This window comes from Lutra lutra, chromosome 11 (genome assembly GCF_902655055.1).
Source record: "Lutra lutra chromosome 11, mLutLut1.2, whole genome shotgun sequence".
Taxonomy (NCBI): Eukaryota; Metazoa; Chordata; class Mammalia; order Carnivora; family Mustelidae; genus Lutra; species Lutra lutra.
In genome coordinates, this window is record NC_062288.1 from 81,184,372 (window position 1) to 81,208,990 (window position 24,619).

The window sequence follows — 24,619 nt, forward strand, 5'->3', positions numbered from 1 at the left end:
GTTTAAAGGCATGTAACAGGGGGTATTTGCAATGACATCCACATATGTGCTATTGTTTCTCTAGATAGTTCTATAGATATCTATAGATATTTGATTTCTGCAAAACACACACACACACACACTTCCAGAGTTTATATACTACATCACAATGCAAATGTAGAATTATTTTCTACTTGCTATTCTCAATTCACGTGTTTAAGGAACAACTAAGTCATGATTATCACTGGCTTGATTTCTTTTTGCTTTATTTGCTTCTGTTTTTCTTTAATGCTTTTAACAGAGCATTAAGCATTTACATGCATTTCAAAGTGGTACATGTGTTTCCTCTACTCTAGCAATATCTGAAGTGTGGGAAAGGAAGTTGGTCATTGAGTTATCAGAGCCAAAATAGAATTAGAACATCTGGAAATCGTATTTTTTTTTTAAAGCTAAATGGTAATATCAGGAGAAGACAAAAATCTCATGAAGGAAATTTTCTGAAGGTGTTTACTTATGTCTCCACATATTTTCTTGGGTTACATTCTCCAGGACCTTCTTTGTGGAGCCCGTGTCAAGTATTTTTAGATTCTATAGGTAAATGGATTATCCATGACACCTTCCCAGTTTTCTTCTTGACTCTATAGGCTACTTTGAAATTTGCTATTTACAGTCCGTTAACTTATAAAAGGAGAGGTAAGAGAAAAATATGCCATTTTGGATTTTTCTTTGTAATGTCATTTTTATTTTTCTTAGCCCTATGCCATCCTCTTTGTCTTTATTATAGAATATCCTTAGATGGCCAAACAAGTATCACTTTAGGTCCCACCAGGACTCTTCTCCCCCCATCAGCCATCTGGCCCTTCCTTGTAGTACTTTGATGTATTAGAGTTATCACACAGTTACTTGCTGAGTGCTAACTATCTAATTTGTGATCTGATGCTTACTAAGGGTATTTTGCACTCAGATTCCCTCTCTGCCCACCCTCCAAAGTTGGTGTCACCTTTCTCCAGTTCAGGATTGTCCTGGCCACTGGGGCCCCAGGGGAAAAGAGGAAGCCCAGGGAACCAGGGAGCACATCTCAGTTCCACTGCCCTCAACTGTCCTACAACCTTATGCCATTTACAGCGCAGGTAATATTCTTCAGACATTTTGTTTCTCACAAATCAATATACATCCTCTTCCCTCTATCTCCTCTTTCAATCTGCAATCCTTACCAAGAAACCTCAGAAAAATGTCTCTTCTCTACTTGTATGTCTTATGAGTCACAAGATAAATCAGTGTTGATAATAAGACAATTACATGAGCAAAACACATATACCAGAGAAAGAAAATGACAGAAATTTAGAATAAAAAGGAAAAGTGCCAGCAAACTATAAAGTGTTCAAAAGTGTCTATAATGTAAACAAAAGTCTCTAATTCCCGAACTCTTCCACTGAAGTTTGGTTTTGTTAAGCATTATTTTTGAAGATATGTAGATATATATTTATTTTTACTGTGTAAATTATTCAAGTTTTATTTTACTTAGTTATGTTACACAAATACTGTGTGCCTTATTAGTTTTCATTATTTCAGTCATTTATTGATTAAGAATGTCTTCACGGGTTAGGTTGGGAGGGATTCCCTGTGGTTTGCATTATTATTTCTACAGGAAGTAAATATATTTGTAGTTCCAAAACAGGTAAAATGGCATGTAAGTTTTTATTTTTAACATTATTTTAAGTTGTGGCCTATATGTGATATTATTTTCATGATGAAAGACTAATATCTCTAATCAACATGTTTTCTGAGTCAAACAAAAGGAAAATAGATTATGATGGAAGAGATTCATTATTCTAATGCTTTTTTTTTTCCAAAAAAAAAATGCAATAGGAGCAAGAAGATAAATGAGAACACACATGTCTTAGTTCATTTCACTTATTGATGTTTTTCTCTGCAATGACACCAGCTAGGATGAGGTCATTCACTCTAATTAGAGCTGCCAGTGGCAGGTGGGCAATTCAGAGGAAGGCATTTGTCAACAGACTCTACTTAGTGAGCGGGAGAAAACGTGAAATCTCACCACAGTGATGGCTTGCCTGCCTCCGAATGAAGTAGGCAGAGCTAGTCTTCGTCCTCCTGCGGGAGCTCTTTCCCTCGCCTTGGCCTTTGATGCTTTCTGGATTCTGCCCGCTTGCTCCCCAGGATGTTCTACATGGCCCCCCCATCTCCTCCTGCCTTTCCCGGCAAAGACCTGGACTCTGAGTCTCTCTTCAAATAGAAGACATTATAGGCTTCTTCCCTAGACTATAAATTCCATGAGTGAGAACCAAGTCTGTCTTTGTCCTGCCCTCCACAGTGTAAGGCAACAGTGCACCTTTCATACAGCCAGAGCGCAGGAGCTGAACGAGTGAATGAATGAATGAACGAATGAAACTGTATTTACCTCCATTAGCAGGGAGTAGCCCTCGTCCTTCTCTGTTTCTTACTAACATTTTACTTACTGGGACGCTTGGGTGCCTCAGTGGGTGGAGCGCCTGACCCTTGGATTCAGCTCAGGTCATTGCTTATCTCACGTTCCGGTGCGGGAGCCCTGAACCAGCCCTGAATCAGCGCGGTGCCTGCTTGAAGTCTGTCCCTCTGACCCTCCCCTACCCCTCCCTCGTGCACGTGCGTGCGTGCGTGCGTCTGTCTACGTGCGTCTGCGTGAGAGCATGCGTGCGAAAGCGCGCACTCTCTATCATAAATACATCTTTAAAAAGAGATTTTACTTAATGATAAGAGAAAAAGATATTACATCTTCCAGAATCATTTATATCTAAAGTGGGACAGTCTCTTAATAACTCAAAGTGGGGGGAGGGGCGAGCTTTTAACTGTAAGAAAATGGCAGAGACACGTCTGATCTAGTGGATCTCTTACACTGCAGTACATTCATTGTCCTCTACTTCCCCTGTTTACAACAGATGTATCTAGATTCTTAGCATTCTCATTGCTGGGGTGCCTAGGGAGCTCTGGGGGTTAAGCCACCGATTCTTGATTTCGACTCAGGTTGTGATCTAAGGTCGTGAGATTGAGTCCCGGGGTGCGGGCTTGCTCTGGGCACGGGACCTGCTTAGGAGTCTCCCCCTGCTCTCTCTTGCTCTCTCTTACCCTCCAAAAAACCCACGAGCATTCTCATTGCTAACCCCCCATTAAGATCACGGGAAAGGGAAGTTCATTTAATACTCGATGCTTTGTTTGGTGGAGGAAAACAAAACAAAACAAAAAATCGTTCTCGGGGGTGAGGAGGGGACTTAATAAACATTTACACGTGTGGCACCAGGATTTTAGAAGTGATGAAATTAGATTAATAATAACAGTTGTAATTTATTGAGCTCCTAGTACACACTAAGCATTTCCATACATTATTTAATTTATTCAACCCAATAGTGGAGGCTATTTTTATTTCATTTATTTTCATTCTCTAAATTTTAGAAAGAGTATACACAACATCCTATTTTAGGGAAGTGCCCTATATTCCAGGAAACTCTTACCCCACCTCAGGCCAGGGTCTTTTTTTTTTTTTTTTAAGATTTTATTTATTTATTTCACAGAGAGAGATCACAAGTAGGCAGAGAGGCAGGCAGAGAGAGAGAGGAGGAAGCAGGTTCTCCGCTGAGCAGAGAGCCCGATGCAGGACTCGATCTTAGGACCCTGAGATCATGACCAGAGCCGAAGGCAGAGGCTTAACCCACTGAGCCACCCAGGCGCCCCTCAGGCCAGGGTCTTAAAGAGAAGGCAACATCATCCTGGGTATGAGAAATAGAAGGGAATGAAAACTACAGTATCCTCCTGTAGAAGAAAAGGGAATAGTGAATATCTATTTTCATACTAAACTTCGTAGTTAGTTTCATACCATCTGAAGGATCCAGATTCATATGCCTACTGTTAATATTCTTTTTTAAAATCATCTTCCAGCTGTGAAAAAGGGCTCCTACGACATGGTGTGCACTCTGCTGAAACACAACACCAGCCTTGACCAGCCCTGCATCAAGCGATGGTCGGCGATGCACGAAGCGGCCAAACAAGGCCGCAAAGACATCATAGCTCTGCTGCTGAACCACGGAGGCAATGTCCACCTGAGAGACGGATTTGGCGTCACGCCGCTGGGTGTTGCTGCCGAGTACGGTCACTGCGATGTGCTGGAACACCTCATCCACAGAGGTACGGGAAAAGGAATCACACGTTCTTGATGATTCTCCTGTCTCTCGATTTCCTTCTCTCCATCCCTCCTCGGCTTCCCTTCCTCTCCTGGGTGTAACTGGGCAGTAGGCTTTGGTACCCTGCCCCCCCCAGGGGCCCCCTTGAAAGCCCCATGTTCCGCGACTCAGTTACACCCTCTACATCCCGACTTACCAGTCTGCGTGGTCACCCTGGCTACTCTCTCTAGAGATGGCTCAGCCCCACAGACACAGCTTGCCAGCGCCCCACACTTAGCTTCTCCAAAGCAGAGTTCCTCTTCTTTCACGCTTTTGACATAATAATCGCTCTCAACCAAGACTGAGTGCCTAGATTTAGTTCTACGCCCTCCATCGCCTTCCTTTCCAAATTCAGTCAATTGCCGAGTCCCACGGTGTCTCTCCCTCCTGCTGGTACCATGACAGCCCCATTGGTTTCATACTGGGCAGGTTCCCCGCATCTTCCCTGGACCAGGGCAGTCCTTTCCTCACCATGCTGCCCATTTCCGGACTCCCCGTCAGAGAATCCACGGGATGTGTTGCCACTCGGTTGTCCCCTGGGACAGACAGCTACAACAGTGCACTCAGAAAACTCAGGAGTCACACACAGAGCCCCACTGCTTCATCCCAAATTGTTTTTCTGGGTCTGTCCCTCACTACGCTCAACATGTGTCCTGTACCCCAGCTGCACGAGACCAGCAGGATTCCAGAATATACCCACATTCCCTCTGTCTGGCCTTGCACCAGGCCCTTCCCCTCATCTGGAATATTCTCCAACATAACTCACTCTCTTGAGACGCCTCCTTCCTAAAGCCTTTCTTCATTCTCCCAACAGCTTGTGACGTTGCCCTCCTTTGAGCCCTCCAAGGGCAGAACCAAGAATTAAGAGACCAAATTCTTTTTTTTTTTTTTTTTTTTTTTTTTTTGGTTCAGGATCCACTCCAAGCTCCCACCTTGTGTGTTTTTTTAAAGATTTTTTTTTTAATTTATTTATTTGACAGACAAAGATCACAAGTGGGCAGAGAGGAAGGCAGAGAAAGAGGAGGAAGCAGGCTCCCTGCTGAGCAGAGAGCCCGATGCGCAGCTGGATCCCAGCACCCTGGGATCATGACCTGAGCCGAAGGCAGAGGCTTTAACCCACTGAGCCACCCAGGCGCCCCAAGACACCAAATTCTTAAACTGGCTTCTACCACTTCCTTGCGGTCCAACCCTAGCCTCGGTAAAACTTCTGGTCCTCAGTTTCCCCAGTGAAAATAAATGCTGGGGCCATATGCTCCCTCAAGGTTCCTCTCTGGAGAAAAGGTTAACATTTTTGCAGCCCCGCACCTGCAACCACATTGAATTGTCATCTGGGCCCTACAAAGTAAACAGCATCACTCTAGTTTACAGACGAGGGGTGGATGTTCATAGAAGTAGCTAGCCCAGGCCCTCCCAGTCAGCCGTAGAGCTAGAATTCAAACACAGACCTCCTTCTACATCATGGCTCCTAGTCCTGATGTCACTTGAATGTCACGCAGCTTGTGTTCTTTGATGATATTTTGTTTCACTTCCCCCCTGAGCAGCTTCAGGTAGTCTTATTTATTCATTTTAGGACCTTCCACTGGGTCACACACAGCACCTAGAGGAGGACAGTTGTTGAAACGAAACAGAGTGTTAACATTGTCTTTTAATTAAAAAGCTAACTACCCCTTTCCCTGGGAGCATTTGTCTACAAGGTAAACTGACTTGTTGATTTCCCGGACATTGTTGCCATGCAAAGATTCTCTAATGAAACAAAACATGCACACATAATTGTTTATTGAAAATACCAAGAACACAGATGTTCTTAATCCTATACTTTTAAGCCCTAGCCAGAAAGGAAAACAACACCTTATTTTTAAGGGCACTGTCTTGACAATTTCACGATAACTCCAGTTCTCACCATGCCATGTGGTTTATGTTGCCAGGTGGTGATGTCTTTGCTCTGGCAGATGATGGCGCATCAGTGTTGTTCGAGGCAGCAGGAGGGGGCAATCCCGACTGCATTTCCCTCCTGCTGGAATACGGAGGAAGTGGAAATGTACCCAACAGAGCGGGGCATCTTCCAATACACAGAGCTGCCTACGAGGGACACTATCTGTGAGTAATAAATCACAAGATGATCATTTTCAGTTGAAAAAATACAAGCTTGTATATACAGTCGAATCTCAAGTCTATCTATATAATACTTCCCAAAATCTGAAAAGAAAAGGGACAAATGGAAACATCTGTCTGATTCTTTTCCCTTGCTTTTTATTTTCCCGTATTTCATGAAATTTCCACATTGAACTTATACTACCTTTTTTTTTAAAGATTTTATTTATTTATTTGACCGGCAGAGATCACAAGTAGGCAGAGAGGCAGGCAGAGAAAGAGAGAGAGGTGGAAGTAGGCTCCCTGCTGAGCAGAGAGCCCGATGCGGGGCTCAATCCCAGGACCCCTGGATCATGACCTGAGCCGAAGGTAGAGGCTTTAACCCACTGAGCCACCCAGGTGCCCTGAACTTACACTATTTTTGTAATAAAAACTGTTTCTTCTGGAGGAAAGTAAGTTATAATTCAGCACTCTGCACAAGCCACCCAAATATGCCTTTCTGTTTCGTTTTGGTTCTTTTTCCAGTGTGTTTAACAAAAGGCTACAGGGTTTCTGAAACTTCTGCCTTGGGCAAAGGATTTTGTGACATATTACCAGTATTACTCCAATTTTTACTAATACCAACAGATATTACTATACAATGTCAAGTTTATCCTTGAATAGAAAAGTTTCATTATAAGTTCAGACTTCTTTATTTAAAAAAAAAATTTTGGATAGATTTTTAAATCACAACATGTGCCATATCAACACATCAACAGAAGTTTATAATCACTATATTGAACTACCTACCATAAGAGGACGCTTTTACGCAATTGAATATATTTTATAAGTTCATAAAAACTTTGAAATCATTAGGCTTTATCGCTTTCAGTGGCCACATTGGCCAAGTTAAGTGGCCAGTGTCACCAAATTGACGCTAAGTGACATGTTGTTAAAGTTTACCTGGATTTACTCCCAGCGTTCATAAATTCACACATGGTAGCTCTGAATTAGGCACAAGAGATCAAAGTATCCTTGCCTGTGGCTCTCCTGCATGTCTAGTTGTTCTGTCAAGTGTGAAATTCACAACTGTTTATCACAGGTCCTTAGAAACAGAGGCTTGGTGAGTTATCTCCATTGGACTGATATAGATTGATAGAATAATGAAGACTCTTTTTTGTGTCTGATAATTCAATTGCAAGTTATATGGAAGCTGGCAAGATGTGCATGGCCACTGCTGAAGCACACACTACTCAGGAAGCAGTGAAAGAGAAGTAAGGAATGAGAATTCAAAAGCCTAAGCTCCCGTCCTTGCTCCCCATCCAACTGTGTGACCTTGGACAAGTCATTTCACCTCTGTAGACTTCCTGTTGCCCTTCTGTTAAATGAGGGTTTGGACTGAGCAATGTCCAAGGTCACTTTCTGTGACTCCATGATTCTCATGGTCAAGATTATGAAGCATTCTTCTATGGCATCAGATACGCCTATCTTTCTTTTATATTTTTCCCATTAAGTAGCTTTGGTTGTTCATAAAAGAATGCTTGTTCTGGAAAGAATTGGAAGATGGGGAGGTTTTCCGAGGAATCACAATTCTAGGACCAAACATAGGACATCCCCAGGAAGCATAGGATATTCCCCAGGAATATTAAAAATGGGAAACTAAAAGCAAAACTAAATTACACTAAACTAAGTTATCAGCCAATGGACAAAGGTTAAATGTAACATGTTTTTGTATGGCGTTATCTAGAGAAAATAAAAGAAAGTAAATAAACTGCATTCACTTGTCTAGTGAGGAAGCTGGTTTATTTAAGCTGTTCATTTTTTTTCATGCCATGTGGATATTTGACTTTTTTTTCCTTTAGTGCACTGAAGTATCTTATCCCAGTAACATCCAAAAATGCAATTCGGAAAAGTGGGCTAACACCAATTCACTCAGCAGCAGAGGGACAAAATGTGCAGTGCCTCGAACTGCTTATTGAAAATGGCTTTGATGTCAATACTCCACTTGCGGACCACATTTCTGGGAGCTATGATGATGAGCGGAAGACGGCGCTGTATTTTGCCGTTTCTAACAATGACATCCAGTGCACCGAAGTCCTGCTGGCTGCAGGTGCAGACCCAAACCTAGACCCCCTCAACTGTCTGCTTGTGGCAGTGAGGGCCAATAACCATGAAATTGTCCGGCTGCTTCTCTCCCACGGAGCTAACGTCAATTGTTACTTTATGCACGTGAATGACACGCGTTTCCCCAGTGCCATTCAGTATGCCCTCAATGACGAGGTGATGCTGCGCCTGTTGCTGAATAATGGCTATCAAGTGGAGATGTGCTTTGAGTGCATGCATGGGGACATCTTTGGAAATTCATTTGTGTGGTCAGAGATAGAAGAAGAGGTACTACCCGGGTGGACATCTTGTGTAATAAAAGATAACCCGGTGAGTTACATCCTTTTCTTCTTCCTGTTGGGTCAACATCCTAACATTTGCTCATTTAGGGATGTTCCCAGAAGAGAAAAATCAACACTTATATTTTTCTTATTCTTGAATTTGGGTTGGCAATAATATGGGGATATCAGCATAAAACTAGGCAAATGAGATTCTTTCTTTTTCTTGGATTGGAAACTGAATGTGGAAGCCTGTGAAAATGTACGCAATTCATCATTTATGTCTAGTTGGTGGAATGTTGGGGATGGAAACATGGAAAGAAGAATCATGGGAAGAAACATGATTCTTCCATGTTCTGTTGATTGCAAACACCGCAGAGTCATGCATATGGCTTCAGGGCTCAGAGTTTGACAGATACAAGCAGTTTATTTTTACTTTTTGTTTGTTACAACGAGGGTGCTTTATTTTCTGCAAAAAGACAAAGCAATTTTTCGTAACAAAATTGAATGCTTAGTACCTAGTCTATTAAATGTTTTACTAAATTAAAGTTTATCAATTCTCTCAGTTCTGTGAGTTTATTACAGTTCCTTGGATGAAACACTTGGTAGGCAGCGTTATTCGTGTGTTAATCGATTACATGGATTATATTCCTCTGTGCGCTAAGCTGAAGTCTGCACTAGAAGTACAGAGAGAATGGCCAGAAATCCGTCAAATACTAGGTAAAAAAAGGAAAAAGTTTTGCCTATGAATTTTTTTCCTGAAGAATGTATATAGGTGAAGTCTCTTAATGTCATCATAGTGCTGCTACATCTTCAGAATTATCTGGGTTTTTAAATCATCCTTAATACTTCGTCTGATATAAGATGCTAATTTTTTGCTTTTCTTGATACTTTCCAATTCTTTAATTGTGTAATGAGTACTACTATAACTGTATTAACATTTCAGCTAGAACTCATTTTTTTAAGAGGTAACTCTTATAATACCATAAGATATGTAGACTGTAATCCCCATGTGAACAGGCATCTATTTTTTTTTTTTTATTCTGAGGGCTTTGCATGATACTTGGTGAGTAGTAAATAATAAATACTGAGTAAATGAGTGAATGGAATGAATTAGAGTTATCCTTTTTTTTTTTAAGATTGTATTTATTTATTTGTCAGAGAGAGTGAGCACAGGCAGACAGAGAGGCAGGCAGAGACAGAGGGAGAAGCAGGCTCCCTGCTGAGCAGGGAGCCCAATGTGGGACTCGATCCCAGGACACTGGGATCACGACCTGAGCCAAAGGCAGCTGCTTAACCAACTGAGCCACCCAGGGGTCCCTAGAGTTATCCTTTTTGATATGCTCTCTCTCAGGTGTTTATTGACAAATTCATATCAAAATTCAGAAACCGGGTAGCAGAACTGAGGGAAGAATTAGAAATAAAAAGAAAAAATTAATTTCAAATTTAAAGACTGAATTAGAATGAAAGCAAGAACTAATAATGCAATAGATAATACCTTCAGAGAAACAGCAGCTGAAGTGGAAGAAAAACATTTAAATAAAATAGAAATGAAGTAATAAGATTACTTTCAAAGGATTGAAAGTCAATGACAGATATTGAAGACAGGCGATAAAGAATGAAGAAATGAACAATAGGTTTCCTTAAAAAGGAAAACAAAATTGAGGGAACAGAATAAATACAAAAACCTGTATTACAAGAAAAATTTGTAATAAAAAGAAAAGACAAAACTACAAATTACTATCTCCTTTGGTCATGTAGGCAAAAAGAACAACTGACTTCTGAGGGAAAAAAAATCAGATTCTCCCAGGCAATATTGTTCCTCTGCTCACCTTCTGAAGAATGCCGTAGGAAATGAGCTTCAGACAAACCAAAATAACCAGAGAAGTAATGACATAAGGACTAGTACTGAGCACTAGACAGAATACTAAGACCAAGTGTGAGCTAAAAGGGAGGAGATCTAATATGTAGGGTTGAATGTTCAGATACTGTGGGTATGACACGACGATTTTAAAATGGGAACACACATAAAAACATTTTTTAAAGATACCAAATTAGTGGTGGTAGCATCATATTAATATTGTTATCCGAGAATTAGAGATGCATTAAGTGAGTGATTGTGTGATATTCTAATTCTATTATTCTTTGTATCCTTGAGAATACAAAGGATTGTCAGTGTGGAAGAAAGGAAACACAGATGTAAAAGTTTAAAGAAAAATCTAGTAGTACTGAATTGAATTGGAAGTATCAGTATGAACTCAAGCTATTTTACCTAAAGTGTGTTTGTGTGTGTGTGTGTGTGTGTGTCTGTGTGTCTGTCTACAGTAAAGGCTTAGAAATAATGGTAAACTTAGAAATAATGGCAAACTAGGGATGTGATTAACATCCCTAGACTGTGGTCTTGAATGACCATTTCCTAGGGGGGAAAAAAAGAAAGGATGATTTCAGGTCTCAGGAAGGAATGTGCAAGATGAACATGGAATATCTGTCATCCTATGTTGCAAAGAAACTCTCAAAGACTACCAGGCACGCCAAAAGAATTTAGGAGCCAACTTGAAGAGGCTCCTACTGGCCAAAGATGGGACAATTCGGCTTCCAAAGGGTAATTATTTCAGTGAATTAAAACCAACTGAATATGTTTAAATATGATATTTTAAAAATCGGTCAGCTCTAGAGAGTAAGAAAAATCAATTCATTATCTTGAAAATCGGTAAAAGATTTGAGCATTTATTCTGCCTTATCTATATGATTTGTGCCACTAGTAACCAAAGAGTAGATGAGCCAAGGCATCTCTTTATAAAAATATTCCAAATAATAAATGAAAAAGAAATGATACAATTAGATGTCACCACTTTGCTGCCCCCAGTCAGCTAATGGACGTAGTCACCAAGCATCAGCTCCTCCTAATTTCTTGTCATGTGGCCCTTGATGAAAGAACACAGCACCAGCCATCATTTTGCCAAAGAGGTCAAACCTGAGTCTGCTCAAGTCTCTGGATCCAGCTGTCAATTTGCAAGAAATAGAAATAGCCGTGAAACATGGAGCTCCACCATGAGAAGGCAATCCGAAAAGTTTAGGCTGTGGGAAACTGCAGGGCTTTTTGGTTCTTCAAAGATGAATCGAAAGAAAGACAAGAAGGTGGAGAAAAGAATCTGTGGATTAAGAGACTTAAAGTTCCTAACAAATTAAAAAAAAATATATATATATATATAGTCAATACAGTGGCACAGGGATAGCACACTTAGCTGATGAAGCTCTAAAGGAAATGATTACCTGGGGCGCCCGGCTGGCTCGGTTGGTGGAGCAGGCAACTCAGTCTGGGGTTGTAAAATTCGAGCTCCATGTTGCGTGTAGAGATTACTAAAAAACAAACAAACACCAAAATCTTAAAAAATAAAAATAAAGAGATGACCATAATAGTCCAAATCATGGTAACTTACAGGGAAGGAATGAAGGAAGATTGCAATGGATTATGGAGGGACTTCTGGGACGACTGAGGAAATTCTTCTATTCATGGTGTGGGAGGTGATTAAAGATGTTCATCTCATAATCACTAATAATAACTTATGAAGCTATACCTCTGTGTAGTCATTTTATATTTTATTTTGCAATAAGAAGGTTAAAACATTTTGGAGATTTTAAGAGGGAAAACAAACAAACCCGGAAGTCTTAAATACGTGAATTACCTAGAGTTACAGACCTAGAAAACAACAAAGCAAATACTTGAACCCGTGTCCTTCTTACTTCAAACCACTCTCTCCAACAGCACTGTGCTTCCTGTCATAGGCAGAAGAGAGTTTGCTTCTAACTGGTAATTAATTGTCCATGTGTTTATATTACAAAAGAATAACCAATTCTGATGACTGTAGAAAGACGATCTAAGGAAGAAGAATACCAGGAAGGTGTTATATTGTTTCAGTCACCCATTAATGCAACTGGAGAGGAAGTCAGTTGAATGCTGTGAGTGTGGCTAACCACTGGATGTCAGGATTCCTCCAGACATATGTAAAACCATACATTTGTTAAAGAAGAAAATAAAATACAATTTTTTTTAAGAAAAGATGGGCTTATTTTGCCTATTTGAGTAAGAATAATTCTGCCTCCGTAGTTTTTGAAAAACATTGTTTTAATTTTTTTAAGAAGATAATTTGTTTCTAATCACAAAGGCAGTGGAAATGTGATGTCTTTTATTACTGAACTGAGTGATAGCTCACGTTACTGAGTGATTACAAAGTGCCAACCAGTTTTCTAATACTTCACATAAATTAACTTATTTGATCTTCAAACAACCCTACAAGATGGGTCGCATCATTAGCCACATTTCACAGGTGAGAATACTGAGATCACAGAGATTAAGTTCATGGTCACACAGACACTAAGTGGCAGAGCCAGGATTTAAATCCATGCCAACAGTCCAAAGCCCACAGCTAAGACCTATGCTCTGCTGCCTTTTCATTAGCTCGTACTGCTGGAATAATATATCAGTGTTGTAATTTAGAGAAAGGAAGAGTTAAAATCAAATATTTAAGTAACATTAGATTTTTTTCAAAAATATAAAATGTTTGGAGAGGGTATGTGTTATGGTCAGTACTGTGAATTGTGTAAGACTGATGATTCACAGACCTGTACCCCCGAAACAAATAATACAGTATATGTTAATATAAAGCCCAGCAGGGACCCCCAAAAAATTAAATTAAAAAAATAATAAAATAAAGACAGTAGGGAAAAGAAAGAAAGAAAATATAAAACGTCTAGGTGTCAAACACTGAAACAAACCTAAGATTGAATCATTTCTATCACGTTATATATTCAATTCTAAAACATAAATAGGAGATGTGAGCATTTGCTTTCTTAAGTCAATTCCATTCATTCATTTAACATATCTTGGCTGAACGCCCACTATGAGCCAGGCTCTTGTCACGGAAAGCAGCTAAATGCTTGTCTTCATGGAGACTGCATTCAGGAGGAGAGGTCTGGGATGTTTAATTACACTTAGAATTTCTCCTAAAATCGCCAGTTGCTAATGGGTGCATACCTGTATTTTTCAGAATGACTTTATTAATGTTATTCTAAAACAGTCTGTATCTTGCAGTTCAGTCACTAATATTGTTTTTATTTTATTATTTTTTTCCCAACATTTTAGAGAATCCTTGCTCATTAAAGCATATGTGTCGGTTAAAAATTCGAAGGCTTATGGGACTCCAGCGACTCCGCCAGCCAGCCTCAGTGCAGAAGCTCCCTCTACCACCAACCATCCAAAGATATATATTATTTAAAGAGTACGATCTCTATGGACAAGAGCTAAAATTGCCATGATTTAAAATATTTTAAATGTGATTTAAAAAATATTTTTAAATGGAGTTCATTCAGAATTTCTTGGAATCATTTTATATACTTAAGTGTATTTAAATCCATTAACAATTTTATAACAATCGTGTGTTCTTATGGTGACACCATATTGTACATCTTTAAAGACCTTTACATTGTGATTTTTTAAAAAGCCAGTCAGTATTTTGTATGTGAATTTCTATTAATTATCTCCACTTCCAGCAAGTCTTCAAATTCTCCCCATCAGATGTCTCCTACAATGTCCATCTCTCCTGCATTTCTACAACAAAGAACCACTGTCTTAAACCCCTAGTTGTTGGCTCTTTTCCTTCCTTTTATACCCACACCGAGCTCCTTCTTGCCTGCGGATACACACCGTACTCTAGCTTATGCTCCCTCTGCTGCCTTTCTCAAGGTCTTTAATAACTGCCTTGTTGCTAATTTCAATGAGCATTCTTAGTCCTTTCATCTGAGTCCTGCAGCATCTGGCACTGCTGTCTGCTCCTTGCTTGAAATGGTTTTCCCTTTGTTTTCAGGACACCTTGCTCTCTTGGCTCTCCTCTCACCTACCTCCCCAACCGATTGCTCCTCTCTCTGGCTGCTTTCTGTGGTACTTCTCTCCTGCCAACCCCTTAGTATGTGTCTTAAGCCCTGTTTTCTTCTTGTGCTGTGTTCTCTGGGAGAAATGTCATCCACATCTATGGTTTCAGTAACTAACTGTATGCAGTTGGCCAATTTATATCTGAAGTTCAACTCTTTCTCTCATCCTATGTAAGCAAGTGTTCTATTGGACTTTTGTTTTTTTTTCTAAAGATTTTATTTATTTGAGACACACAGAGAGAGAGAGAGAGAGAGGGAGAGGGAGAGAACAAGCAGGGAGGAGAGTCATAAAGAGAGGGAGAATCGGAGACTCTCCACTGAGCAGGGAGCCCAATGGGGCTCCGGGATCCCAGTACCCTGGGACATCATGACCTAAGCCAAAGGCAGATGCTTAACCCACTGAGCTACACAGGTGCCCCTCTAATGGACTTTTTTTTTTTTTCCTAATGGACTCTTTAAACACAAAGGCACCTCAAACTCAACATGTCCCCAAATAAACTCACTACCTTCCTCCAAAAAAGGGGGGGCTCCTTTCCTATCTTCTCTAGCTCACTAGTTAAGCCCAATTATCATCAATACAGTTTCCTAAGGAAAAATCTGGACGTCAACTCCAACCATCCCATTTGTCTTACCCAATATAGCAAATCACTAAATCCTGGTTAAGTTTGTTCCTTGAAGACATCTTCTTCTACTCAGTCTTACGGATTTGGCCCTAATTCTAGCTATTATCTTCTTTTACCTGGGATACTATAGTGCTGCCTAACTGACCTTCCTTCCTGCCGTCTTGTTCCATCCCACACACATTCTACCCACAACATCCCAGAGTGATCTTTTACAAATCTAAGTAGAGTTTCACTCCCCTACTTATAATCATTCCCATTGCTCTTAGGATAAAGTCCAAAGTTCTTCCTGGCCCTTCCTGATCCAAATCCCTGCCTTCCTCCTTAGCTTTATCTCTTGACTTCTCCCTTACCCCTCTCCTTTAACCATATTAAACACCTGTTAGAAGTCTGTTCTTCTAACAGTGATTCCCAGATTTTCAGATTTTATACACCTGTAGTTTCTGTCTTGTTAATTTCAAAAATAGGGTCATCTATTTTTTAAAAAATCTATCATCTATTATCACTGTCATTTTATAGAAGAGTGGCCATTTTAATGCCAGAAAGCCAGTTGGTCGTAAAAACAATTATTGTAATTGAATGACTTTAGTTTTGAAAAGACTTACCACATTATCTTCATTTCCCCATTGATGGGGAAATTCATGTAATTATTTAGATTTGTTTTTCTTAGATTTTAATAATATGTTTTCCTTATACTTATTTTTATCTTTAGGGTTACTGTATTTTTCCAATGGTAATACCTGATTGGTTTGTGAATTTTTCAAATTGTATTTAGCTTCAGTTATCTTTAAAAGATGAATAAGCATAAAAACAACCGTGAAATTAGAGCTATAGTGTTAACCCTCCTGTATTCCCTAGAGGATATATTTTTATATAACTTGAGCTGTAATGTATTTAATTCAAACTACAATGTTTTGTGTATAATATTGCATGATTCTTCTATTGTTCTAGTTGCGGCTAAAGGCACTGTTACCTGTAAGTATTGTTCTAAGTAAATAAAAACTCATACTGGAGATTGTAAGTCTACTATCTGCTATTTCAGATATTCAATAAATCAAAGCATTGACACTTTCTTTAATGTATTTTTGTGTAAGCACATTCAAGCTGCTTCAGATATTAAATAAAGTCTACTATACTAAAGCTGTGACATTTTTCTTTAATGCATTGTATGTATGTATATTCATGAAACGTTTGAATGTAAAGATACCAGATCCTGGCCTATGTGATTAGTTTTGCAAGTGGGTCTTCTCACCCTTGTGCCTCAGGAGAGAGATGTTTTCCATGAACCTGACACAACTGTTGTATCTGAAATGGATTTGACCTTTTTTCTTATATTTTGAAGTTTCCTAACCGTGCTTTTGTTTGTGAATGGACCGGGTGGTAAGGGGAACTAATTTCTATCTCATTAGGACTGTTTCTCCCAGAATATGTCACTTTATCTGGGAGAAGGCAACAGCTGCTTCTCCCTATTGAGCCACAGGAGACGCCAAAAAATGGTACCCTGGTGCCTGTTGAACCATGGCGGGATTCATATGCTAGAGTTTGGATGACATCACTCCGTGATGCCAAGATGTGTGTGGTTGTTTTGGTCTCTGTGGATTTTGTTTTTTCTCAGAGAGCCCACATTCAAGGATGCAGCTCTGACTTCTCGGAGTGTTTCGTTTAGTTTCTCAAGAGGCAATCTCGAAAGAGTATTTCCATTTCTGACTTAAAATAATTTTTTTTTAAAGATTTTATTTATTTATTTGACAGAGAGAAATCACAAGTAGGCAGAGAGGCAGGCAGAGAGAGAGAGGAGGAAGCAGGCTTCCTGCTGAGCAGAAAGCCCGATGTGGGGCTCGAACCCAGGACCTGGGATCATGACCTGAGCCGAAGGCAGCGGCTTAACCCACTGAGCCACCCAGGCGCCCCCTGACTTAAAATAATTTTATAAGCACACTGAAACCAAGTGCCCGCTGAAGAATGTGGTTCCGTCGTTTCAGCTGGTCACAGGATGTGTTTCTAGGCAATAGGATGACCGTGCAAAAGATGGGAGAAGGAGCGTGTTGAGCAAGGTTGCACAGCAAACATTCATGGGTAACACTCCCTTCGATCCAGGCGTTGGAGAAATCCGTCCATATGGGTCAGACAGCATGGCAACCACAAAAAAGACAGACCCAGAGACCACACTTAAGCGTTGACCTTTTGCCACACATTTGTGTCCAGATTTTGGTTTCAGGACACATTATTCTCACATATATCGTCACCTTCCAAGTCAGAAATAGGACATATAACAACTCTGAGCTGCTTCAAGTTTTATATGGGTCAAAAACGAAACACTGTATGCACATATCCCTACTTTGATACACAGCACATTTTTGTGCCATATACACATATATATTCTACATCCACACATAAGAGCGCTATAGTGTATTTTAGGGCCGGAGAGGGCAAGAAGTGAAAATATGCACCTTGTGGTCACACAGACCTGAGTTTGAACTCGGCTCCAGCAATTGTCAGCTGCTTCATTTTGAACAAGACATGAGATGAGTATATAAACGCCAGATCTAACCTAGAGTGAGTATATGTGAAACTCGAGTTCTCACCATTATTACTACAGAGCAGCGTGGCCAGGGCCAAACTTGAAAAAGCCAAGAACTTGGTCTTAGGATATGTCTGCAGATTGTCATCCTTGCACATGAAAATATGAAAAGTCATGTTGGAGATGTATATGGCATCTCACTATCATCTATAAATACTTGGAGAAAATTCCTAGGATGTAAACTGCTGAGGACTATCCCAATCACGGAACACCCCACCTCTGCTCTTGCTAGGAAATCCCTGATCATCAAAAAAGAAAAAGAAAGAAAGGCTTCTCAGGGGAGAAGATGTGTAGAAGGAATACTTCTCTGACTTCAGTGGCCTGTGTTTTGCAACCTCAGGGAGTGCTAGAGATGTCTGGGGATTTGCTGTTTTTGGAAGGGGACAGTCTAGTAATTTGAATCTGGGCACTGGAGTGCCTGAGTTCTAATATCAGATTGGCTCGTGATGCCACTGGAGGCACTTGACGGGTACTCACATTCTGTGCTTGAGATTCCAGTAAACTGGGGACAGCCATTTCTCTGGCCTTGGAAGTCTTCCATCCCAGATCTCCCAATGAGATTTAAGATAAAACTCCTTGGAAGCAGCCCATAGAGTTGAATAAGGTAGAAGGTGTAGAGGGTGCTAGCTGTGGTACTTACCTAGGGATTGAGTGGGTGTGAGATACCAGTATCTGATTCTTTCTGTCTGAAGCGGCACTGGCTTCTCAAGAAAAGTATTTTGTTTGTTTGTTTTGTAAGAAGTCAGTGGTCAACAATCTACGTTCCCAAATGTCTGAACACCCCTGAATATCTAGTTACCCCAATTGGTTTAATATTGTTTCCATGAAGAGACAATTTTAAGCCCCTTTGACTGGAGGCTTTGCTTACGGTTGACTCATGGGAAGGCCCTCGACCTGGCTCAGCTCTGCCCCCAGACCTTTCTTCAGGGCTCTGCTCTGCACAGTCACCAGAAGTACCCAAGAGACTACACCGAATTGTGGATTGGAGGATTCCCTAATCAAATCTGACCTTCTACTTTACTGAGTCTGATTTCCTACAGGGATTCTAGGATATCTGAAAACCCTCTCTTCAATAGGAAACACAACCTTTTGCTTGACAATCAGAAGGTTTAGAATGCAAGTAAATTTAAGAGAAGTGGAATGATATCAAAAACCTTTTCTAAGTAATAGGCTTTAGTGAGGAAAAGATGGTGAGAACGCCAAGTCGGTACAAGGAAACAAGTAAATCTTTCCTATAGATCAGAAGTTGAATCATTTGTTCTATGAATGTGGACAGAATCTTGAAAAACTGCTAATTTATTTTAATATAGTCCAGAAACACGACTTCAGTAACAGTGCCTTTCATTGCCCAGCGTTGCCTTTCATCCACAGACCTCATCATTCTTGATTCTTATGACTAGGGGAGGAGCAGGGAAGGGAAGATGTTAATTACCTGCAATAAGGAAAACAACCTTACAGTTAACTAAGGTAGTAAATACCAGAGCTAGAACTCAGCCTGAAACTCCCGCCTCCAAATCCCAAGCTCTCACCACCCCATCATGTTTAGTTCAGATCAGGAGAGCCTTGTTATTTGTTATTATGAAATAGCCAAAAAGAGCAAACAATCTTAGTGTCCACAAACTGATGAATGAATACATACAGCATGGTGTATCCATGAAATGACATTCTACTTAGCAACACGCTACAATGGGGATGCATCTGAAAAACATGGGATTAGGTGAAGGAAGTCAGGCACAGAAGAACATTACTGTGTGATTCCACGTATATAAAATGGCCAGACAAAACAAATATATTGAGACAGAAAACGGGTTCGTGGTTGCCAGAGGTTGGGGGTGGTGAGAGCCAACGCTGACTGCAGAGGGGAGCTTTGTGGGGTGCTGGGAATGTTCCACATTTACACCTTGGTAAATCACCGTTGAACTTCACACTTACAGGGAGTGAATTTTATGGTCTCTAAACTAATCTGAATAAATTGCTTTCAAAAAACAGGAGGCACAAGTCTTACTGACAGGTGATGCCATGTTTACAGTTTCCGGGAGGTAGCTCGACTAAACAATGGAATCATCTGGCTCAGACGGAAGCACTTGGTTCTTGTGCGAGCAGCACATGATTTATTCGTTTTGCACTGCTGATAAGACCATCAAAAGCAGATGACACAGCATTCAAGGGCAGCGCCATGCTTGCTGCCTTCACCCGTCTCACCGGCCCTCAACCCGGGCAAATGTCGCCTTTCTGCCAACCTCAGACATTCATGCTGATTGTCACACAACTTTCCTATGTTTTATTATTGTTGTCGTTATTGCTATTGCAAAACATAGAGAAACATACACATTGGATAGCTAAGAAGAAGGTTTCCTGCTCTATTGAGGGCACAAATTGGCAAGGAATTGTGTTACCAGTGGGTCAGGGCTTTTGTGACACCCCTGAAAACTCGTTCCGATTCCCTGGAGGCACTGCGGAAAGGGGAACAAGGAGAAGGGGGTGGCATTCAGGAATGAATGCCAGGGGGAAATGAGACAAGGCAATCATTCAAAAGGCCGTGAATCTCAAGGACACAGGAGAACTATGGAGGTAAAAGTCAGTGAGGGACGGTGAGTCTGTGAAAAGACAGTGCCTTTGATTTTCATGATACAACGGCAGATGAAAAAGCTCAGTAGCCAGCTAGCTCTCTCAAGCATGATCTGTCCCATTCCTGGGTACAACGAGTCCCCCTATTCCTGTACTCTTGCTCTGAATTTAACTTTTGAGCCAATCTTCATAGCAGGATGTCAGCTTTTCTGCCCTTTAAGACACCACTTCCCTGCAGGACTTGTGAACCTGAAAGGGGAGCCATCCCAAGGAAAAGAGTCATGTCTTGGGAGTTGGCCCTCCATCCACATCATACCTCCTGATACCACAGTGAACAAATCTGCCCCAAATGGTAATATCAACCCTCGAGGTAACAAGTACCTGGTTACTGAAATGGTGGAAGTTCAGACCTTCCAGGACACCCCACGTAAAATTTCTTTTATTAAAACTCCACATAACATATATCAAATCTGCTCTTGTTTCGCAAGTGCAATTCCGTACTCAATGATCTGCAGCTTAAAATGAAAGACCGGATGGAGGAAGTTCAGCTGTTCATTCCTCGCTCTGGAATTCTTTCTGGAAATCGTGTTTTTGCCTTTCTGGTTTTCATATGATCAGTGTACCTGTCCATCTGCTTGCATGGGGGCTCATCTCTCCATGTTCGAATTGGTTCAACAAATGAAAATTGGACGTGCTCCACGTAAGGCAAAGCATCAGAGGCTCTATTAAAAATTTCTGTTTTTCATCCCATCCGTCTTTCATTTCGGTACATTTTGAAATGATACACAAGGAAATCTCAATGTGAGAAGCAGCTTGGACTGCTGACACACAACCACGAGTATCTCTGACCAGCTGGGTCTGCTTCAGAGGTTTCTGGAATCTCTCAGAACCTCAGAACCCATTTCCGTCCTTTGTAAAGCAGAAGTAACAGTATCTCTTTCAGCGAGGGCTGCCTTACACGCTGTGTAAGTGGGAGCGACACACAATGATTCCACGGAGGTCGTGCTGGTTCATAAGACTGCCCGGCACATCGTCCGTGAAAGCATGTTGTGAACTGCAGATGTTATACAATTGCAAGATATTATTTTTATAAATAGCTCTAATAATTTTAAATTTGACTCATGCTCACTATGTAAGTTGGCTTCGCTTGGAGATTGGCTTCACTGCCAGGCCTCAGAGTGAAGACTTGATAAGGGTGTTGCCAGTTCTCATCTGAACCCTGTGGCCTGTTTGGTTGTTGTGTGTGCAGAGCCTGACCTTTGCCTGATGTTCCCCCAGGGAGCAATCTGAGCTGCTCCCAGCAGACAGGCAGGGAAGTCGGGAGCTTCCCTTCTTTAGGGGTCATTACTAGTCCAGCAGCTTTGTGACACACCGTCGGCAGGAAATGCTGGAAACCCAAATCCTTCTGTGTAAGTTGTAAAATAGGTTAGATCAAGACAGAAAGCGATCTTGCACCCATACATTGAAAGGGATTAGATAAGCCTTAAAAATGGGGAGGGGGTGGGGCGGAGGGAGGGTCAAAGCGAGGAACAATGTGCTAACAGTAGATAGACCCTTGACATTTGTGAGAATAAGAGAATTTCCAGTTTGCCGATTTTGTACATGACACTATGGCGTATGATTTCCATGTTTCCTCACTGGCAAATTGAGGACAATTTAAAGAAGAAAGGTCTCCATGAAATGAACAAGAATGCCATGAGACACAAACGCTTCTGTGGCCAGAAGGGCTTGCTCTTAGTGGGAGACCACACTCCCAGGCAGACTGGCCATAAAGCGGGGGCTTCTGTGCCCATGTGAGTATTGGGGTTCACAGGAGGAGTAGGGTGTTGTGGGGGCAGGGGCACTGAGAAGCTGGATTACAATTAGGCAGCCCTTCTACAGAAGCCTTTTTTTTTTTTTTTCTTATTTATTTGACAGAGAGGTACAGCAAGACAGGGAATCACAAACAGGGAGTGGGAGAGGGAGAACAGGTTTCCTGCGGAGCAGGGAGCCCAACCCGGGGCTCCATCCCAGGACCCCAGGATCACAACCTGAGCCGAAGTCAGACAGTTAATACTAAGCCATCCAGGCACTCCCTCTACAAGACTTTTTGGTAAACTGCTCAAAGAGACCTCAGAAAAAAGCAGCTCAGATCACCTAAGACCTAGTCATTGGTCATAATTCTATTATTGCTTTAAGGATAGCTTCACTTTCATAACTAATTATGTATTTATAATTTTATACGATTATTCTTAAAGTGGGGTTTAACACTGGATAATCTCCAGGCTCTAGAAGACTTGGATCCACTCCTGCTTATGCAATAATTCACCTGGGTTTTTTTTTTTTGTTTTTTTTTTTAACATACTTCTTGAACACCTAATAATGATGAAAAAGCCTTGGGGACAATGCATGGGGCAGGCGTGGCCCCTCCCCTTGGAGAAAAATGCCTTTGGGGCAAAGATCCATTTGAAACAAGCCATCCTAAGTGGGATGCTGCCCGGAATGCACTCTGTGGGAGCTGGGAAAACTGAGCTGGCCTCAGGCAGCAGGAGGAGCCTCTCCTTGGGAGACTTAAGACCCAGGCCTGGAGCCTGGTAGAAGAGGCAAGGGCATTCCAGGCACAGGGTGGAGCATGGACAATGGCCTGGGGATGATGGAGCAGACGTAGGGAGTTCAGAAGCCCAGTGTGAGAGTTGCAGGAAGTGACCCCAGCTGAGACTTGTGATGTCAGTAAGGCCTGGTGCTGGAGGGGCCAGAGGGCACAGTAAAGATTCTGTCCCAAGGACAATGGAAGCCATTCAAGGATTTTAAACAACGAATGACCCAAGGAGATTTGTGTTTTTAAAAGGTTACTCTGTTACGAGTACACTTATCTTGATGAGCACTGAGTAATGTACAGAATTATTGAATCTCTATATTGTACTAATATAATGACTGAAACTAATATAACATTGTATGTAAACTATACTGGAATTTAAAAAAAAAAGGTTACTCTGTCTATACTGCGGAAAAGGGGAAAATGTCAGTCTTCCAAGAAAATGAGGACAGCAGCTTTGACTCAAGTTCAGGCAAAGAGGAAGTCAAAAGTGAAGCAGGAATTCAAGGGCTGTTTAAAATCCGGGAGTCTGGGCCTTGTTGATTAACTATGCCCACTTCTGCAAGAGGGAGCCAAAGGTCACACACAGGCTCCAGCAACTGGGGTGGGGGATGGGGAGGATGCCACTTTCAGAAATGAGGAAATCTGAGCTTGGGATAGGGGAAGCAGAAAGAGGGAAATCACGATACTGGTTTGAGGCAGGTTGAGTTCTAGGTGACACTGAGACGCCCAGAGGCAAACAAATTTTAGTGCAGTAAAATAACACGTCCTTGTAAATCTGGACCTTTGTGGAGTCTTTTCACATCACTGAAACTACTCATATGAAATCTATGACTGACAAGGTCCGACTGCAGAATAAAACAGTGGACACAGGGAAGTGAGATTTTAATTAAAGAGATTCATGTAAGTCATTTTGCTCTATTATGTTATCAACAGAAATGCCTATGTATTTTGAAATACAAAGAATTCCTGAAATGACCAAATTCTTCCTGAAATTTGGAGGTTATCAAAGAAAACACAGAAACAATCGTTAGGTCCTCACAACACTTCCAAACATTGAGAGCCAAAAGTATATAACCCACAAGTGAAGTAACTCACTTTCAGGCAAGGGTCTCCTGCCTTGTGGAGTGTTGGGCTGATGCAGTTCTCACGTACAAGAGGAGGCAGGAGGTCTCCGATGACTGCCTACAAGTGCTATTCTCTGAAATACCGGATCTGCAGGACGGGTATTGCTGACTTTTGAAGGTGCTGATGAGTCTTGCTCCTGTTGAGTTTCCATTAACATTAAGACACTTGCTGGGATTAACAGTTGCCTGAATGTAAGAGGGCAAACTGTGGCTCAGGGATAACATCAAAGACTTCCACTGAACAGCAGATGATAATGAAGGCCAAAACTCCTTGACATAGCTTTCAAGTAAAAAGTATTCAACATCTATATGCATCTACCATGAGGCCGGTGGCTGTTAAAAAAGAAAAAGAAGGGATACCTGGGTGGCTCAGTCAATTAAGCGTCTGCTTTTGGCTCAGGTCATGATCCCAAGGTCCTGGGATTGAGCCCCGAGTCAGGATCCCTGCTCAGCAGAAAGGAGAACCTGCTTCTCCCTCTGCCTGTCACTCCACCTGCTTGTGCACTCTCTATCTCTGACAAATGAATAAATAAAATCTTTTTTAAAAAGAAAAAAGAAGAAGAAGTAAGACTGGTG

At 41.2% G+C, this 24,619-nt stretch overlaps 1 protein-coding gene and 1 long non-coding RNA gene across 12 annotated transcripts in view; one reads left to right on the top strand and one right to left on the bottom strand.

The window, feature by feature from the left end:
* ASB15 (ankyrin repeat and SOCS box containing 15) overlaps window positions 1–14,833 on the top strand; it is a 31,322-nt gene extending 16,489 nt beyond the window's left edge. For 10 of the 11 annotated variants that reach the window (XM_047695151.1, XM_047695149.1, XM_047695157.1 and 7 more), the window contains 5 exons: window positions 3,913–4,158; window positions 6,119–6,290; window positions 8,126–8,696; window positions 9,211–9,364; window positions 13,788–14,833. In XM_047695151.1, the coding sequence (XP_047551107.1) occupies window positions 3,913–4,158; window positions 6,119–6,290; window positions 8,126–8,696; window positions 9,211–9,364; window positions 13,788–13,960 (1,316 nt within the window). In that variant the 3' untranslated portion in view covers window positions 13,961–14,833. The remainder of the gene's footprint in view (window positions 1–3,912; window positions 4,159–6,118; window positions 6,291–8,125; window positions 8,697–9,210; window positions 9,365–13,787) is intronic. The other variant, XM_047695159.1, reaches the window with a different exon arrangement.
* LOC125080932 (uncharacterized) lies at window positions 4,154–24,445 on the bottom strand. Its single transcript, XR_007121542.1, has 4 exons — window positions 24,015–24,445; window positions 11,918–12,004; window positions 6,094–6,288; window positions 4,154–5,790 (listed from the first exon to the last, which is right to left on the bottom strand). It is a non-coding gene; the product is annotated as an uncharacterized LOC125080932 (long non-coding RNA).
* Window positions 24,446–24,619: the final 174 nt, after the last annotated feature.